Raw genomic sequence first — 16,659 nt, forward strand, 5'->3', positions numbered from 1 at the left:
CATGATTAATTCAAAGAGCATTCCAACACAAATAGGATAAAGAGGGAGTTACACTTTTAAAAAGTAGCTGTCAGCTCTTCTACAGGAAGCTTTGGGTATTCACAAGGGTGTCGACATGTCAAACATGCACACCTTGGGCTGAGAGTGAGGTTGTACTGGAGCCAATTGACATTACAAAATCCCACCAGAGATAATTAACATTCTTAAACGTCTCTCTTTCTTCACAGCAATTCCGAAAGAAAAAGGTAGATGAAAAAACCATTAAGCACACTGTAAAATGATTATGCTTTATTTACCAGTTGTATATACACACCCCTAATTCTACAGGTCTGTTTCTGTGAGGAAAAATAGTTTTGGTAAAAGCAGATTTGAATGAAAAAAACAAAACAACAACCACCACCCCGAAGATCTAAACCTTGTAGATACACATCTGATGAACAACATCTTATCTGTTCTGTATTAACCAAACACACACAGGGCACCATTGACATCAGAGCTTCCTATGCTCATGACATTGTGGGGTGGGGAGAGGTTGTGCAAAACCAGAAAGGATAGAAAAAAGAATGCACGAAAAGAAGGTATGATGTACCAAAGAGACTCATATACTCCTGCATTATTGTACTGCACGTGGATAGCCTAATTCTCCTACACTTAGAGATGCAACTTTCAGTGACGAAGGGGGACTTCTTCATGGTGGTCCCCATATTGTGGGATGATCTCCCCTTAAAGATCTGACTGGCAGGAGGAGCCAAGGGGGAGCAATCAGGCAGTATAAACCAGCATGCTTGCTTGTGAACAATAAACCACAATTTTCTGGAATTCTGGCTTGTCACTTTCCTCAGTGTGGTCATTACTCTGTCCTTCCTACAACTATGGCACCTCTATGGCACTGAACCTACAACATTATCTCTCCTTATGCTTGCTCTCTTGAGCATTTAGTTGGCATGTTTGGACTACAACATGTCCTCTCCTGAACCTCAGTACAAGACAAGAAACCCACAATAATTTGTAGCTAAGTCTGGACACAGTAATGCTTCCCAGCATATACCTGAGTCTGGTGTTCAAAATCCAGATCACAATGAGATGGTGATGTCATTCCACAAGAACTATGTCTCGATCTCATGAAAAACCACAAAAAAATTGTGTCTCATTCAGACATGAAGGAAAAAAAAAGGTTTTTAAAGGTACATCAAATATACTTTTGACCCAGAAGTAAAGACTTAGCTGTTACTAAGGTCAGCACTTAACTTTATCCCATTTCTCTTCTCTGCCTCCCATTGCTCATGGTCTCTCACCAATGTCATTTCAAGTAAAGATTCTCAGAACTCATCCATTTACTTAATTTTCATTGTATGTGTTTTAAATTTGTAAAGCCGCTTTTAGTCCCAGTATTGGGGAAAAGGCAGTATACAAATTATTATTTTTATTATTATCATCATCATCATCATCACCAATCAAAATCAGTATACAACAAGGAAAGAAATAGGAGGTGAAGAAAGAAAGTACTTATAATTTTTTGAGTTTGCTTAGTACATGCTTGTCGAGGTGTATATACATTTTTTAAAAAAAAACTATATGCAGAAGGCTATACAGGGTGATGCCGTGTGTGTGTGTGTGTGTGTGTGTGTGTGTGTGTGTGTGTGTGAGAGAGAGAGAGAGAGAGAGAGGGAGGGAGGGAGGGAGGGAGAGAGGGAGGGAGAGATTATTCACATACATACACACATATCAATCAGTTGGTAGAGCTTCCAATGTAAGTACTTTTATACTGCACTGTTCTTCCAAGGAACTCAAGGTGGTATACATCACCCCACACTTACACTTCATGAGAAATGTTAGGTTGAGAGACAGTGGTTGGGCCAAAGTCACCCAGTGAGCTTCATGACTAAATCGGAATCCAAACACGGGTTTCCCAAACTCTAGCCCTACACACTAGCCACTATACCTGTGTATACCTCACACAGAGGAAAATGTAATGTGTGAAGCAGTTCTCAGCAAAACTCATATTTTGTCAGTAATCCAATGGTTCTAGGAACCCATGCATACCTTTAATCAGCTAGCAGTTCATAAAATGAGAATAAATAAAGACAAAGAACTACTCACAGCTTCGGCTTAGCAAGCACAGGTGGTGGTGTTTTTGTGGGTGAAAGCAAGCTTCCAGGATGATGAGGAGATTGATCAGTTTTGTTGTTGCCATTAATCACCCCATTTACTCCATGACTGGGATGGACGCCATTGCTTTTCTTCTCTGCAGAATTGAGCTGTAATTGAAGAGCTGCTATGCTCGGCCTAGCATTGTTCATCTGGTGGCTCTCAGAGTGCTTTGGAGAAAGTTCAACAGAACTAATCTCAAGATGTGGAGGTGGAGGTGGGAAGTAGTGGAAGTCATTATCATTTTGTTCTCTCATTGACACATCCTGGCTGGAGCTTTCAGAATTGGCTAAAATAGAGGGGGGAGGGGGGGAGAGATAACTTAACATTATAGATGGAGACAGTAACTATAACAGATAGTTTGAATTATCCTCACAAATATAGTATTAGTTCATTGAAGGTGAGGTCACTATTTTAGTTACACTTAACAGCTAAGCCAGAAAGATTGCCTTTCTCAAGTTTCTCATGAACATTTGAGCTGATGTAACCATCTTACTGAATATTTATTCACTGCTGTTGTCCATGATGTAGGTTGGACTAGTTGCCAGCTAAGATTTATGAATGCTCAGCATTGGCTAAATGAGTGAATTGTACGCATCAGAGGTTTGTTAGCACTCACCACAGATATTCAACATCACTGTGCTTGAGAACCACCCGCTTTTTCCAAGGCATTTCTGGTTTACATTTTACATTGACAGGAGCTTTGTATTTTTGCTTGTCTGCTGCCACCTAGCCTCAGACACTTGATGTTAAAATATGCCCAACCCATGAAGACCCATGAAGCATTCTCTCCCCAGATAAGATTAAGAAATAAATTAATTATTCTTCATTAATTTTATGTATTATGGTGCCAAGTGTTCACAATGCACACTTTTAATTGGCAGTTAGTTGAGTTTGCCATCTAGTGGATAGATCTCTTGGTTAGTCATCATCATCTAATATTTCTAAAAGTACACAAGAGCTGCTGAGTACTGTATATCATTTAAAACAAATGCATCGGCACCCATAACATAAGATAAGGCAGATTTTAAAAGGTGGATAGAGACAATTCTTAGATATTAAACCCTCTTTTTCTGAATTTGTAAGTACATAATGCCAAGATATGCTGGTTTACAATGGAGATGTTTAAGTTCTAACAAAATGGGTTTTTACTATGTGAGCACATTTTCTGATTTAATGTAATTCATACATTCTTAAAATTAGTTATCTGATTGAAACACACTGCAACCCATGTTGCCTTGAGGGAGGCGATGGTGTTTCAGTTATAGATGCTTGACAATGCTTAACCTTCACAATTAGCAACTGCATTTCTGGAGGTTTGGAGAGATCCATAGGTCATAATGTCTTTGAGGATTACGTAGAAACCTCTTTGCCATGTCAACACTACGCATTCTTCCTACCCAGATGCAGAGTAATTAGTCATCGCTAGAGGATGTGGAAAAACCAGAGACTAAACAGGAGATGCACCCAGAAGGGGAGACAGGCTGTCTCACTTTACTGCTGCAGCTGTGTGCAAGAGTGGCCAGAAAACATCACCAAATTTCATATATACATTAAAACACAACATTAACAGTGTTGAATACCTGACAGCACGGTCAGTTTTGCACTGCTGGTGACTGAGCCATACTCATTTCTTGCTGTACATGTGAAGGTTCCTGCATCCTCAGGAAAGGTCTCTGCAATTACCAGCGTACATATCTCCTCTAAATAAGAACGGAGAAAAACAACAGTAAAGCAATAGGTGAGCTACTTTGGATACGCTGCACAGGAACAACTCTTGGACTGAATACTAGATTTATTTATTTATTACATTTTTATACCGCCCAATAGCCAAAGCTCTCTGGGCGGTTCACAAAAATTAAAACCATGAAGAGCATAATAAAACAACCAACAATCTAAAAACACAAATACAATATACAATATAAGAAGCACAACCAGGATAAAACCACACAGCAGAAATTGATATAGGTTAAAATACGGAATTAAAGCAGCGAATCTCTATGTCGTGTGTTTAGACAAGAAGCACAAAGCAGAGAATAACCATAAGCAGTCTCAGGGAGGAGTGAGAGAGGGAGAGGGCTCATCTAAACAGATAGCTTCTCTTCCCCCTGCTCCCACTCCCATTGCTGGATTCTTTTGTGTTATTTCCCTTTCAGAAAGCTAACATGTGGGATAAAGTCCCCCCACCCCACCCCACCCCACCCCTGCTCACCACTTCAATTCATTTTGGCTCTTCTGTGCTGTCCTCAGTAATTTTCCTAACATGCATTTTCACTGCCTATCCCAAATGCTGACATTTCAGTAGTTCACAGGTTCATTCTCCCTCCCTCTCTCCCTCTCTCTCTCAACACCCCTTTCAAAGTGATTTACACAACTGTTTTTTAAAGAGTATGTTAAGCCTAAAACAGAGTCATTAAAATTGACTAAACTTTAAAAGCTTGGTTGAACAAAAAGGCTTCCCCTGTAGTTTCCACCTGCCTAACCTATGTGGGGGGCACCTAGAGAAGGGCCTTTGAGGGTCACCCTAACAAGCAAGCAGCTTCATGTGGATTCTGACAGTCTCTTGGATATCTGCATGCCATGCATATCTGATGTGCTAATAAGATAAAGAAATACATTAGAGTACATCATACATTTGTAAAGGGTTTAAAACTTCCCTCTCAAATGCTACCTAATATTTCACACACTTTTGTATGAAATACAAGGGCTAACTGTTAAATGTGCCCATGTTGGTCGCTCAACTCAGCCCAAGGCCTTAAAGTGCAAAGGTCTTGGGACAGATTCCTAATCCCATAAGCCCACCATCCAGTGAGCATTGTGCGAGCACAGAACCGCACCGGTGCAGATGGTTTTAAACTTGGGAAATTGAAGCCCAGGTGTGTCACTTCAGTACAGGCTGCAAGAATTAAAAACCAAAGACAAAAGGAGTCAGCTTTGTACGCCAGACAGAATATTGCTAGGCTGTGCTGTGAGTACAATGTGGCAATTGGAAACAGTCCACGTTTTTACATTAAGTAAGACTGTTAAACCAGCACATGTCGTTGATGAGCACTACCATATATGGTTGTTGAAGAACTGCCAGTGCTAAACACAAAGCTTTATCTCACTTTTTAAACATATTGAGCCCTTTCCACTAAAATGAAGTATCTAGGCTAGATCAGTGCCAGCTCCAGCCCTTGGGCAAGACACCCTCCCCGAGTCTACCTTCCCACCTCTGTTGTCACCAGCTGCTATTGCTCCTCAGCCTCTTTCTTATCACTGGTAGTCACCAAGTAGCCAGTGGGATCTACTGATCCTCCTTCTCACCACCACCTTTGTCTGTGCCAAAGCGAGAAGCAGGTGATCAAGCAGGTTGCAATGGAGATCAGGAAGGGCCCAGTGGGCTTTTGTCAATAGGCCCCTAATGAGGTGTAAGCCCATGGCTGGTGTCCAACCATGACTACCCTTGATGCTGGTCTTGGCTACAATGAAAAGCTTTTGCCTTCTGCTTTTATTATAGTTCTTTTCCTGCCACTGTTACACTCTACAAAACAGACACAGATGGCAGTTCATTTCAGTATTCTGGCTTTTAAAGTGGAATATCCAAACCCAGCCTTCAAGGGTTGGACCCCAATTTGCCACTGAGAAAAACAATCCTGGCTCCCTGTGAAGTGTACGTGAACGCTATAAGTGCTTAGGGACACTTGTTGTGTAGCAGTTGCAGCCTAAAGATATGTGCAAAAACAACACAGAAAAAAACAGGCTTCAGAACTTAAAGACTGCCACACTTAAGATCACCTCACATGGGTCAGTGACATTATAATGTTCTTTAACCAGCTTGTACTCAGAATCAGGATGTTGAAAGGGTGGATATTTCCCTTATTCTTTCAAACAACACCTATGAGTGAAGTGAGGTGGTTTTTGCATTAGTAATTGTACACTCTAAACCATTTTGGGCCTCTGTCCAAGGAAATTATCAGAGCACATGGGGCTAATCTTGGATTTGTGGCACGAGTGCTCTTAATGTAGAGTGGTATTCAGAAGCAAGGTTTTCCTTTAACACTTTAAGGTTGTACTCCTATATCCAGTTACCTGGGATAGTCAAGGGGAATTACTTCTGAGTAAACATTGAGAAGACTGCACTGTAAGTCTCATATTTGCCTCACTGTAAAAGCACAGAAACTTACACAACCTTTATGTTTCTAGCTTCATTATGTCGATACATGTAGGAAAGGAATGCAACCATGCAAAATGAATTATAGTTGTCTTCCTCCTTGAGTTAAATTATTATACCCAGGAAGCAATTCTTCATGTTACACTGAGTGGCAGCTGATTGGTGTCTCAATTACATTCAACTGTTTTTCCTTTTAGAAATTACTATGTATTATCATATATCCAAAGACTTCCTGTGATGGAGACAGTCTGAAAATGAAGGGCCAATTAAAAAGGTCCCGTATAGGATTCCCACCCTCCTCCAGACGGTAGAACAACTTCTGTTGGCAGTACAGAGCAGTCTGTCGAATATGACAAGGTTTTTGTGGTCTGGTATTACTTACTATAACACATCAATTTTAATCTGATCTGGATTAAGAAAGAGCACATCAGACAATTAATAGGCAAGACATTTTCCCCCAGACAGACTTTTTACAATGTTGAGAGTTTTAGACAATTCATTTTTTTATATAATGCCGTGTAGTGCACATTCAGTTTATTTGGAAATCAATATATATAGTCGCAGCTATATTAAAAATGTAGAATAGTTCAGTAAAATAAATTCACAAATTTAATGAAGTCAACAAGAGTTAGTGGATGTGAAAGGGTCTAGGATTGCAAGCTTTTTTCAGTAGCAATCAGCACAACTTATTCAGTTAATTAAAGGGAGAGCTCTTAAGTGTACAATCATTAGGATGAGCTGTGATTGATTTTAAATTGTTACCCACTCTATCCTGAAAACTCCTGGCAGGAAACCATACTGTAAAAAAGAAACTTATGTAAGGAATCCAATAAAATCAAACCAAATAAAAGCACAGCCAGCGTTAAAAGTTTCAACCTGCATCAGCTTGTTCTCAACAAGCAAAAGATCAGCCGAATAAAAAGGTGATTTAGGCTTTGCTGAGTCTCCAAGAAAAGGGGCTCAATGGATGGGTGGCAACCTCTGAACCCGTGTTTCACTTCCATAATCGCCCTAACCTGACCGATAAGGTCACAACACAAGGCGACTGTCAATCTGAAACCAATTTACATCTTAATTATCAATTAACTTTTAAAACTTCTACTTTCCTTTGTTGTTATTTCTACTGAGTTGTTTTTTTTATCATTTACTCATGTTACAGGAGGTTTTAGGATACAGTTGCTGTCCTTTTCCTTTTCATTGATATTTTAAGAGGTTGTTTCACTTTATTATAGAGTATAATTGTCTTAATAGCATCAAAAGGTTAATAGTTCATAAAATGTTAATTATTCTCATTTGTAGCACTCCTGAAGAAGTGCTACACAATGTGTTGGATTAATTTTGGTGCCTCCTTGAGATTCCATCTCCCCTCAACCTTTTTTCCTGCTGGATTCTGTACCACTAGAAGTTTAAAAACAAAACCAGTGAAGAGCATCACCACACACTACGGGCACCCAACTCATACATATTAACACCATCTCCATATATTCTAAGGATCTTTTTCGGCCTTGAGGGGCCACACTGGCCAGCACCAGGGGTTGCACAAGTGTGCAGATGGACACACACACACATTCACCTGTTCCTTTTGCTAGAGCTCGCAAGGAAAACCCTTATCTCCAATCTCACAACAGATTTTATCTCTTTTATCAAAGATAAGGGAAGGGAAACCCCATGCAGGGCTGCTGCAATTTCTTTTCCAGTGGTGGCAGTTACAGGGTGTGTGGTCTAGTAGGTTGCCAGAAATGGCTTGGGAGACCACATGCAGCCCATGGGCTGCACAGTTTTCACCCCTGATATATTCAGATCTGCCAGCAACTTCACTTTGAAAAGGAAAGAAGCCCTAAGACTCTCTCTGACAAGAATGAGCAGCACCATTCAAGAGAAGTCCCATTATTGCTTGCTTACTTTTCTTGGATCCTGTGCGATGTTTTCAGCAGAAAATATAGGCCAAAAAACCTGATGGTCTGATGTATATAATAATGAGACAAACATTCTAGCTGTCATGTCTAGCCCTGCTCCCCTTGGGTTGGAAGAAGGTGATCAATCAGAATCAGACTATGAAGTAGAGGAGTCGGCGCCAGAAACAGGCCAGCCTGTACCAGTGAGGGAGAAAGCTCTCATGGGCTCTTCACCAGCTGGGAGTGAACCCTCTCCAGAGCTTATCTCGTCAAGGGCAAATAATACACAGTCAGTGGGAAGCCAACATTCTTCTGAGGGAGTGAGCATGGAGAGGTTAGCCATGGTATGCCACAGACTAAAACGGGCGGAGCTAAAAGAAGGCAAGAGAAAGTTGGCAAGGCTCACATCCCATCAGAAGCTGCCTCAGAACTAGTCTCTCTGAAGTTAACACATCTTGGGAAAAGGTTTTCCATTCTTCTTGAAAGAACAATTGTCTCGCTTAGTTGCCTAGGGGAAAGTTCCCAGAGATTAGACTCTCTTTAGGTAGGAAGAGATGTTTATTGCTTGAATAAAGCTTTGTGGATTACTTAGCAGGGCTCGTTATTGTCACCCAAGAAGGTGGGAGGTTTTTGAGAAACACGACACTAGCTTGCAGTCGGGTGAGTTCCACTACATTCTATATATCACACAAGAAAAATACTTTCCCCCCCTATTGCCAGCTTGTGCTTTAAACAATGTCTTTTTTTATTTCCATAAGTTATCAGCTGACAAAGAATTTCATCACAAATGTACATTCCAAAACAACTGATCTGTGGCCCTGAACTAAGTGAATATAATTTCATTCTGTTTGTTGGAATAAAAGTGCTGAGGCATGCAAGCCTCTCTTTAAAGAAAAAAAGAATGAGCTAGTTAACGCAAAAGACTGCATTTTAGAGGTTCATCTTTTACAGTTAGCGATCCAAAGCCAAAACTGTATAAGAGACCAAATATAGCCAATAACATAACATTCTACCCATTACTATTCATATAGACATATTGGGAGGGATCCAGATTATGTTAGTCATGCTTTAGTACCCTTAAAATCAGTGAGACATGTTAATCATTACTAACTAAATCTGGATCTGGCCCATCTATAAGACTTATACTAGGCTGTTTGTTTGAAAGACTACAGTTCTGTGCATGTTTATTTAGGAGTAAGTCCCAATGAACCCGACCGGGACTTATGAATAAACATATATAGGAATGAGTTGTAAGTATGCTCTACTAAAAATATACAGTCTCCATCTTATAGCAGTCGGTTGGAGGGCACGGGGGCAGGACTTGGGTTGAATTGTTCATGGCCTTTCACAGCAGAGCTTGAAACTTGGCATCTGTTCAGCCCAATACATTCTTTTAACTAGTAGCATCACAATATAGCAGGAGGGAGACCAATGGAGAAGGTAGGGGCATTTAAAACTGTCTAGTAGTCATGGAATCATAGAATAATAGAGTTGGAAGGGGCCTATAAGGCCATCGAGTCCAACCCCCTGCTCAATGCGGGAATCCACCCTAAAGCATACTTGACAGATGGTTGTCCAGCTGCCTCTTGAATGCCTCCAGTATGGGAGAGCCCACGACCTCCCTAGGTAACTGGTTCTATTGTCATACTGCTCTAACAGTCAGGAAGTTTTTCCTGATGTCCAGCCAGAATCTGGCTTCCTACAAGTTGAGCCCATTATTCTGTGTCCTGCACTCTGGGATGATCGAGAAGAGACCCTGGCTCTCCTCTGTGTGACAACTTTTCAAGTATTTGAAGAGCGCTATCAAGTCTCCCCTCAATCTTCTCTTCTCCAGGTTAAACATGTTCAGTTCTTTCAGTCTCTCTTCATAGGGCTTTGTTTCCAGACTCCTGATCATCCTCGTGTCTGCTTCTTGCTAGCTTCTGCACCAACAGTGCAGAAGGCCAGTAAAAACCTCTTGGTCAACACAGCTCACAAACCCCCATTACCAATTAACGTTTGGCTAACGTCTGGGAGGTTGGTTGGTAGCGTCTCCCTACTTTACATTGAAATTTTTAATATGTGCCTGGGAAATTCATTGGTTAACTTGGGGGTGACCCTATTAGTGTGGTCACAGATAGGAGGCGGTATAGTGTTAGACATCTCACACCTGTTGCCTCTTCTGGTTTCCCTACCCTAGCTGCCCTTGGGCCTGGCAGTGCTGTTATTGAAGGCCAGTCTAAAATAATGTCTTCCACCTCTGTGATTTAATTGTGGATCAGAGGACCACGACCTCATGGGGGAACTGGGAAGGCATAGCTTCTGCCAGCTGTGTCCTCCTGGGTATTCAGTGCAGCAGCACCAACACAGACTTGAGAGTCAGAGAGGGGGGTTGCTGAGGTTTACAGGCAGTGGGCCCATGGCAGTGCTGTCAATGTGCCCATGCCACTGCTGAAGCCACACACATGCTCACTCAAGCCCCTTGCCCACCCAAAACACCCACTAAAACCTGCCTACCATTAATGCATCCTACCCAAAGCCACCCACCCACCATAGACTGCCTGTCCGTATTGAGCACCAGAGGTCCTGTGTGCATGGCTATGGCTCTTCTTTTCACAAATGAGGGAAGCTAGGATGGTGAGGAGAACGGGAGCATCTATGGCAGGCATGGGCCCTCCTGACCTGCTGGGCCCTCGGTAACTGCTTTCTCATGCCAACAGCTGATTCCTGGTATAGGAACCCCCCCTGCAGGCTTCCTGTCTGCTTGCCAATCTTGTGTTGGATTCTGGGGCAGATTAGATGTTCTGCTAGTGTAGCATCCATCTCATTGCCCATCTGTGTCCCTGTCTATGCTGGCAGAAATAGTCTCGGATTTTGTGTTGAGGACCTCCAGCTGATGGTTCTGGAGGATCTCAACTTTCCTGTCAAGGATATTGGATAGGCGGAACTAAGAACTTGATGACCGCCATGACAAATAGGGGGCTGTCCCAACTTTTCACCAGCCCAACATATGTGTCATGAATGTGCCACAAGAGGTTGGTGGCACAATTCTCAATGTGCTCAAAGTGATTATTGAAGAAAGTGACATATATACACACACACCCCGCACACAAAAGTAAAAGCTGTCTTGCCTAGGAGCTGCAAGCCCTGGGTAATTAAGCATGTTACGTAGAGGGTAATTAGGAATCCAGAGAATTAAATAAATAATAAGGGTAGATAAGAACTGAGTTCACAATGAACTTTACATAATTATTATCAAAATGTAATTGGCAAAACAGTCCGGAAAATATCCAAAGAGAAAATGCTGAATTATAAATTGTCACCAGATGTGAAAAAGATTATATGAGAAATGGAGAGACATCAAACTGTATTATTCAGGGTCAGAGTGAACTTAAAATAATTCAGTTATTACTTAATAAGCAAAAAATACAGTTATAAACATTAAGTTTGATATATAGATGTCTAGAAAAATTATGTACTTAGGTTTAATTAGTAAAATCTAGGTAAGAAATAACTCTGGCAAATACATATATCAAAATTAATTGTAACTAACTTGAAAAGTGTACGTTTACGTTTTTGTATGTGTGTTTTGATATAAGTCAAGATTGTGAACTTAGATTTATGAAACAGCAATTATGAAACAGCAATTTATGAAACAGCAATTGGCATATTGGCAGTGAGGTAATATCTCAGAAACCGTATTTTTATTTAATTTTATTTATTACATTTATATCCCGCCTTTTTTCTTGTAAGGAACCCAAGGAGCACATAATCCTCCTTTTCTCCATGTTCTCATAACAACAACCCTGTGAGGTAGGCTGGGCTGAGAGTATGTGACTGGCCCAAAGTCACCCAGTAGATTTCCATAGCTGAGTGGGGACTAGAACCCGGATCTCCCGACTCCCAGTCCAACACATTAGCCACTACACTACACTGGCTATTAATATAGTTTGATTTGGGGGTCAGATAGCTTCCATGATATTGAAGCTCCTTGCCTGCGATGTTGCCAGACAACTCTATAGAGAAGTCTACAGGCAAGCAAAATGGGCTCAGCAATACTTTCTTTTATAACAATAAGAAATGCTCAGGAAATACAACTTTAGTTGCTTTAAACTATTTTACTATTTGTATTTTAACAGAGAATTTTTATTTGTATCAAAAGAAATGGATTCAAAGATTCCTGTACTATAAATACTGTTAGTTCTTTAGGTGTACACTTTGTTTAGAAGTGTTCTTATCTGCTATAGTGAGTAAATAGGCAGTCAAAGTCTCCCAAAGAACTGAACTCGAGGCATATAGCTCAAACAAAGGAAACCTGTAATAGTTAATTCCCCACAATAAACTAAGACTAAATCCAGTTAAGATGGAGATACTGGTGATGGGTGGTTCATCTGCCCAGCTGAGTGGGGTTTCAATCTATTCTGGAAAGGGCTGGAATCCACCTAACGGATCAGGTTTGTAGCTTTGATGCTCTGGGATCAAGTATTGCCACTGGAGGCATAGGTGGCTGGTGCCTTTGTCATTCAAAGCCACGTGGTTTCTATTAGTATGGCTGCATTTGCATCAACAGTGATTGTATGCATTGGTATAGGAAAGCTATTAAGCTGGAAAGCAGCTTATATATTCTAGAAATAAATCAAATTTGTGTTATCCAACCTTGGTATATAGCAAACATAAAGTTTTAAATGAAAATGCATTCAGTAGTGATAGAGTAGACCAGAAATGTATGTTGGTAAAGAAAAACATTTGAGGTAAAAAGAATAAATCAAGATGCCTGTGAGAAACTTGAGACAACCCAATTTCCACAGCCAAGTCCCAACTAAAACAATAGATGGTATCAGATCAGTCTTGTGAAAACTTTTATATACACTTCATGATTCCATAACAGAAGTAAAGAAAGAAAACTTGCTGACACTTCAAATTAAGCAATGTGAGGAATTATGGCTGCATTTTACTAGTTACCCAACTGCACTAACAACTTGATTCTAAGGACACATTCCCATGGAAACTAAATACAGAACTACACATTACTGGAGTCATCTACATCATTGGCTGCTGCTGGCAGAGGTGGTAGAAACCCACAAGATGATGCCACCATGTCACAGAGTAAGCGTTACAACATGTTAAAGGGTGGACATTGAGGGAGACTCTGTGGTTCAGATAACATGCATTTGTGTACAGAGCCACTTTGGGGATTGCACAGAAGCCGTGATAGTAGATATGCAAGACATACTGGTGTCCTTCACGCACAGCTACAACTGTGCAGAAGTTACATGTCCATAATGCTGCCTAGTGTGATCGACGGCTGACATGAGTAATACATACGCATGTGCAGGTCAGACTGCATGTGTCTTTCCCGATAGGTTCTGACCAGTGGGAAAGAGGGTGCCAAATGCATGGGGGAAAGACACATACAATCTGCTCAGCCCATGAAAGCATCTCTTCACATGTAGCAACCAGTTAGATCAGACTGCATCATGGAAAAATGGTTTTCAGGAAGCTGAAGCACGATGCACCACATGCATCTACCCTTTGTACTTCCAGAAAGGGATTGATGGAGGGAAGGTAAGATGTATGAGCACTAGATGGTAGATACAGCTCACACAATTTTCTGTCATTGACATGGACACATTTGCCCTTTCAACATTACACTGAAAACCCCAAAAGCAAATATTCTAGTTATCTACACGTTGACTATTTTATAGCTTCAAACATTACACATCAATTGAGGTTTCGCATAAGCTTAAAAAATTGCATTGCTAGCTTCAGACATGAAGCTAAAACTCTTTGCAATACTCCACACATCTGATGAAGAGGGCTACAGACTATGCCAGAATAAATTTGCCAGTCTTTAAGGTGTCACAAGACACTTTGCTGTTTTTATCTTTTCTGTAGGAGCAATTGTAGACACACTGGCTACCTCTGCTGACACACAAAAGGCAAGGGAACTGAAAAACATTTCTTTTATCGGGGAAGGAAAAGTTGGCTGTTTCAAGGATTTATCTATACAGCCTTCCAGCCTTATTCTTTGGCTTCCTATTTCCTACTCTTCTTGCCCTCCTTATCATAAAATGCTGGATCAGCTCTTCAAGCTATTTTGTGTGTTCTGATTTCTTTATCGAGCAGCAACTTCACTCTTCAGCTTCATCCTTCTGTTGAACTGTTCCCTTTTTCTTAGCGGGAAGGCCTCTAAGGGCTAGAGTTTGGCTGAACTGGGGTAGGTGGTCAAAGAACTAGGCAGAGACAAGAGCACACAAGAGAACGTGCAGAAAATCCAAATGACCCAAAAAGGGAGGATTCTCATCACTATTGAGGTAACAACATTAAATTATTTTCCTTTCCTTAGGCTGCTGTTGAAAGACTGAATTAAGCAAGCGGCTACACAAATTTGCTGCCAGCCTCTGGATCCTGTTGATTTTTAAACTACATTTAAAGATGAAATCCTGCCTTTCCAGGAGTCCTGTAATAAGGTTCCATGCTGTTATGTTATCTTGCGCCATTCTGGAACTAGGCCATTTTTCTTACCTTCACTTTCCCCCTGCCTGCCACACACTCAGCACCATTCAAAGGTTGCACTTTACATCTGTAGTCTTTTTCTCATGTTCTCTTTGCATCATGGGTACCATTCAGGCATGGCTCCTTCCTGGGTCACATGGGAGGAACCCATACAGTGGGTTGCTCCTCCTATAAACTAGAACAGAAGTGACCCAGGCTGGAGCTACAGCATGGGCTCTTCTCATTACCTCTGGCATTTGAGCTGTTTTAGGCATGGTTCCTTCCCAGGGCTAGCCCCACCATTAGGCAGAGTGAGTTGTGCATGTCATGAAGTATGCTCTGTGCTCCCAAAGCTAGCCTGCTGCTCTCAGGTGTGGTGGCGGACACAGTCCCACTATCAGTGTTGAAGTAGGTTTCAACAGCCAGTCCAGTCAGAATGTAGGGAGGCATCTTGTCTTCGCCTCAGGCAGAAAAATGTCGTGGGCCAGTCCTGCACTTTCCCTGCAATTTTACATCAATATGAGAAGGGAGGCCAAGCACTGCTAACATAGGGTGACCATATGGAAAGGAGGACAGGGCTCCTGTATCTTTAACAGTTGTATTGAAAAGGAAATTTCAGCAGGTGTCCTTTTGTATATATGGGGAACCTGGTGAAATTTCCTGTTCTTCACAACAGTTAAAGCTGCAGGTGCCCTTTTAAATCTGGTCACTCTAGTATAGCTCCTGCACCTTTAACTGTTGTGATGAAGATGGAATTTCACCAGTTCTCCATATATACAAATGACACCTGCTGAAATTCCCTTTTCTATGCAACTGTTAAAGGTACATGAGCCCTGTCCTCCTTTTCATATGGTCACCCTAGCTAACATGAAAAACAAAACAAACCCTCTTCACATTTCTTTAAGGCTCTTTCCTAGAGCTGAAGACTGGAACAGAGCTTGAAGAAGTGTAACAAAGATGTTTTACAATACCTGCTTCCAAAACTGAGAAATATATATCTTCTAAAAACAACTTTTTAAAGGGTTTTTCTTTGCATGCGTGTGTCCAACGAATTAAAATCGGTGTTCTGAAAGATTTTATGTTCGCAATTCCCTAATCACAGGCTCAAAAAAGAGAGATCCTGAGTATAGTATTTTTACATACCAATAGACAATTGTTTTAAAGAAATTCAATATACTTTGTGGCTGCTTCCAGACAGCTGAGTAATGGCCAAAGCATCAACAGCTGGGAAATGATTCTGCAGGTTTCTTTCCTCCTTCCTAAAACAGACTGTTCTTTGAAGGAGTCAATCAGCATAAAGTCAAAATGTCAAAATAACGTAGTTCTGAGCAGGTAATTTGACAAACTGTGATGTTGGCCTTAAGTAATTTGACTGGCTATTAATTCTCAAAACAGTCTGAAGAGATTTGTGATGCAGGCTGATTTCCGTCTAGACAGAGCGAGGAGTGTAAAACACATTACGCAGATACAACTCAGCAATGACAAGAAAAACCCGTTTCATAATCACTCAGCTGCCTGAATCCACAAAGCAGAGTTTTCCTTTTCTCTTGCTCCCACCGTGCTTGACCTGTTTGCATGTGGCAACTGGGCCATCTGATTTTTCTTTTTCTTTTTTTGCTGACTGTTGGGGATTAGCAGATGAACAGATAAAAGCTGTCCCCTTTGATTTCCTGTTCTATTTATTACAGTGCTACATTTTTTTTTTAAAAAAAATAAAACTCAGGGGAAACACCCCCCCCCCCTGGGTTAGGAATGGAGACAGATAGACAATTCATGTAGAATGTAACACTGCTATTAGCATTTCTATTTTAAACCAGTTTGTAATTCTTTTGAAGCTCTTATTTGAAGGGCAGGACTTTTACACTCGGTTTACCCTCACCCTCGAACCAGCTGGTATCTCCGCCATCATTTCCCCATATTTACACTTACATTTGGCAGCAAGTAGCACAATGACTGAGCTGCCTGCCAAGAGTTGCTAATGTTATGTCA

General features: G+C 41.1%; 1 protein-coding gene across 2 annotated transcripts in view; it reads right to left on the reverse strand.

Moving 5' to 3' along the window:
- PALLD (palladin, cytoskeletal associated protein) overlaps positions 1 to 16,659 on the reverse strand; it is a 275,860-nt gene that overhangs the window by 150,286 nt on the left and 108,915 nt on the right. For both annotated transcript variants that reach the window (XM_063136019.1, XM_063136018.1), the window contains exons 9-10: positions 3,732 to 3,851; positions 2,101 to 2,437 (exon numbers count right to left, since the gene is read on the reverse strand). In XM_063136019.1, the coding sequence (XP_062992089.1) occupies positions 2,101 to 2,437; positions 3,732 to 3,851 (457 nt within the window). The remainder of the gene's footprint in view (positions 1 to 2,100; positions 2,438 to 3,731; positions 3,852 to 16,659) is intronic.

The sequence above is a fragment of the Elgaria multicarinata genome, chromosome 10 (genome assembly GCF_023053635.1).
Source record: "Elgaria multicarinata webbii isolate HBS135686 ecotype San Diego chromosome 10, rElgMul1.1.pri, whole genome shotgun sequence".
Lineage (NCBI taxonomy): Eukaryota > Metazoa > Chordata > Lepidosauria > Squamata > Anguidae > Elgaria > Elgaria multicarinata.